This window comes from Nannobrachium achirus, assembly GCF_963921795.1.
Source record: "Nannobrachium achirus genome assembly, chromosome: 3".
In the NCBI taxonomy this organism is placed as follows: domain Eukaryota; kingdom Metazoa; phylum Chordata; class Actinopteri; order Myctophiformes; family Myctophidae; genus Nannobrachium; species Nannobrachium achirus.
The window spans coordinates 64,196,845-64,200,232 of NC_137812.1; the positions used below are offsets into that span (position 1 = coordinate 64,196,845).

At 45.4% G+C, this 3,388-nt stretch overlaps 1 protein-coding gene across 1 annotated transcript; it reads right to left on the reverse strand.

Moving 5' to 3' along the window:
• Positions 1 to 299: 299 nt before the first annotated feature.
• Positions 300 to 1,562, reverse strand: LOC308282392 (E3 ubiquitin-protein ligase TRIM35-like; the record flags this gene model as incomplete). Its single annotated transcript, XM_080722737.1, has 1 exon — positions 300 to 1,562. The coding sequence occupies one exon, from the start codon at positions 1,560 to 1,562 to the stop codon at positions 300 to 302; it is 1,263 nt and encodes a 420-aa protein (XP_080578863.1).
• Between the last annotated feature and the right edge of the window lie 1,826 nt (positions 1,563 to 3,388).

Genomic DNA, 3,388 nt, shown 5'->3' on the forward strand with positions numbered 1-3,388 from the left:
GTGTGTGTGTGTGTGTGTGTGTGTGTGTGTGTGTGTGTGTGTGTGTGTGTGTGTGTGTGTGTGTGTGTGTGTGTGCAGGCAGGCGGGTGTGTGCATGGGCGGGTGGGCGGGCGGGCGGGCTGGGGGGGTTAACCATTAAACGAAACGGGTATTTCTTACATTGATGCTCCTACATATTATCATGCAAGCACCAGTTAAAGTTACTTTCCATCCCTCATATACTGTGCACAGTGCACATCCCATAACCCACACACTGCACATCATTTTGGAGCTCATATCTTTGAACGGGTAAGGGCTAGTTACAATTTATTGACACTGATGGTCCTTGGTAACATCTTCAGAGGAACAGCATCATCGTTATGATAAACATATGGAAAGAGTCTCTCTGTGAAAGTGTGTGTGAAGGTGTGTAGGTGTGCGTTAGCATCAGGATCAGAGAAGGACAGCTTTCCTCTGTTCCAGTCCAGCTGGACTCTGATCCTTCGGGGTTTCTGATTTACCCAGAGGGCAGTGGATGACCCTGGTGAGTAGAATGCGGACCTGAAGCCTGCAGTGTATCTACCATCTTCTAACATCATTCTCCAGTATTGACCCCCTCTGTCTCCCTTTCTCTGGTAAGACTCTGCTAATACACCCACATACCAGTCTTCATTGTCTCCAACCTCAACATCCCAGCTGTGAGTCCCAGAGTTAAAGCCCTCAGAACCCAGCACATGACCATACTGGTCAAACCTCTCCGGGTTGTCAGGACTTGTCTCATCTCCACATCGCACACTGGTCAGATCTTCAGACAGGGTGTACGACGGGTGGGCGGTGTTGGGGTCCAGAATGACAGGAGTGTAGGAGACGACGTCCTTCATCTTGTCCCAGACTCTGAAGGCCAGGTTGCCCAGGTGTTTGGCCTCGTCTATCAGAGCTCCCGAGACGGGCTGGGGGTCCTGCAGAGTGAGCTGGACTCTTTCCACCGTGGCCTTGTAGTTCTGCAGAGACGCGTTCACCTCCTCTATGGCTCTGATCGTGTTTGAAATGGTCGATATCGCTCTGTTCAGACCCTCGATCGTCTCCTTCATCGCCCGACTCTTCTGCCGCTCTTCCTCCCTCAGCGCAGCGATCCTGGCCTCCTCTTCCTCTTTTAGAAACTGATGAAGCCTCTTAAACTGTTCCTTAATGCTCCTCTCTGTGTTCTGGGTCTGGACCTTAATGTGTTCCGCCGCTTGTTCACTCCGAGTCGTAGCTTCATTGAAGACCTTTAGTTTCTCCTGTAAGCTCGTCAGCGATTCCTCCGCCTCCTTGGGATCCATTCTCCGGCGTTTCTCCTCCGTGAAGGTCTCGCATATGTTCTTCAAAGCCAGGTTACAGGGTGGATCGCCCACTGAAGATGTTCTCTTACAAACCGGACATTCCTTTATGTTCTTGTGTTTCCACCATTCCTGCAGACAGGCATCGCAGAAGCTGTGGCTACACGACAGGACGACAGGACTTTTAAATATGTCATGACACACAGGGCAAGAGAAGTCCTCCTCAGAAAAAGACGGTTTCCGTTTTCTGCAACAAGACGCCATTATACCTCTGGCTGAAAGCTCAAACACTCAGTACTTCCTTAAGACAAGGAAATCCATTCAGTTTCTCTGGAAATAGGATCGATTTAGAGATGACATCACAACGATGTCACTGTAGTTGTGTGCACATCATTGGTCAGCTCAGCTGAGTGTTGTCATGTCTTGCAGTCACTTGATTTAAAACTTTGTGGGACAAATACCAGCAGCTTTTCTATATTGTTCAGGGGTGGGCAACTTTGATGATGGAAAGGGCCACTATATTTTCACATTCACTCCAGAGGGACACATTGCATATAAAGTCTATAATAGCCGATCTACAAGCTCAAAACACGTCGCCGTGTGACGTGTTTTGAGCTTGTAGATCTATATTCCTGAATCCTGAAAAATAACATTTCCATTTCATTTTAAATGCATTTATGTTCTTATGTTAACTTCATAAACTTAAATAAACACATTGGACATAAAAAAGTAGTACTAGTCATTAAGCTGCTAATATAGACTGAAGTAACTAGTAAGACACCTGAGGGTGGAATGCGACCTCAGGGTGACATGCGACCTCGCCCTAAAGGGCGAGGTCGCGCCAATTCTTGACTATCTGGCCAACCACAGCGTTTCTCTGACGATTCTAGTTGTTATCATTCTGGGGGGAGTTTGTTCATGTTTTTGTGAGGGTATCAACCCTAGGAGACACGGGGAGAACATGCAAACTCCACACAGAAAGGCCCTATCGCCAACCCCACCTAGGGTGTGAGCGATAGGGCCTAAACATGGAGATGTGGAGAACACTATATATGGCAGGGGTGGGCAACTTTGATGATGGTGAGGGCCACTATATTTCCACCTTCACTCCAGAGGGCCACATTTGTCATTCTAGTATTGCATACAATAGAAGCAAAAATAGCAAGATCTACAAGCTCAAAACGCATCGCGCTGTGATGCGTTTTGAGCTTGTAGATCGGCTATTTTTGCTTCTTTTGAATTGGAATCCTGAATAATTTTGTTATTTCTTAATTGGAATCCTGAAATGTAACATTTTGATTTAATTTCAAATGCATTTAATTATATACTCGTGTTAACTTTATGAACCTAAATACAAATACATTGGACATAAAAAAATATATTTTAATACTACTATACTAGTCATTAAGCTACTAATATAGACTGAAGGAATTAAAGCAGGTCATGTCTGGAATTGTAACAGCTGAAATCAATAATATAACAGTATTTCAATATCAACCTGCGGGCCGCATTAAGTGAAGGTGGGGGCCGCATTTGGCCCCCGGGCCACCAGTTGCCCATGTATGATATATAGAGATAGTCCAGTCCATCATGTCATATGGGACTACCGTCATAGACAGTAGCCATTGTTAGGCCGGAGTCAATGGCTGTCTGTCTGACTGTCTGTACAGGAAGTGATGTCACATGACATACTTTTTATGCCCATATATGAGTCATTCTGTACCACATCTCCATGTTTAGGCCAAACAAGTTCGCTCCATTTCTCCATGTATAGGTCCAAATGACCAACGTCGAGCTTGACAAGGAGGATACCGCACATTGTACCTCATCCACCCTTTCTTCTCTCTCCTTTTGGTATCTTTATCCTCCTCCTCCTTTTTTTCTTTTTTATTCTTCTCTTTTTTTCACAGCCGCCCCCATATTTACTTTAGAAAATATATATTAAATTCTAAGAACGTTTCGAGTACCAGTTTGATACAAGAGCGAATAAGCGCTACACTTCTGGAATCCTGTACGTCGACTTAAAGTCGGATCCAGGCCTAATAACTTTATCTAGCCGCCCCCGTTGTCACCTCCTTTTCTTTTCTGAG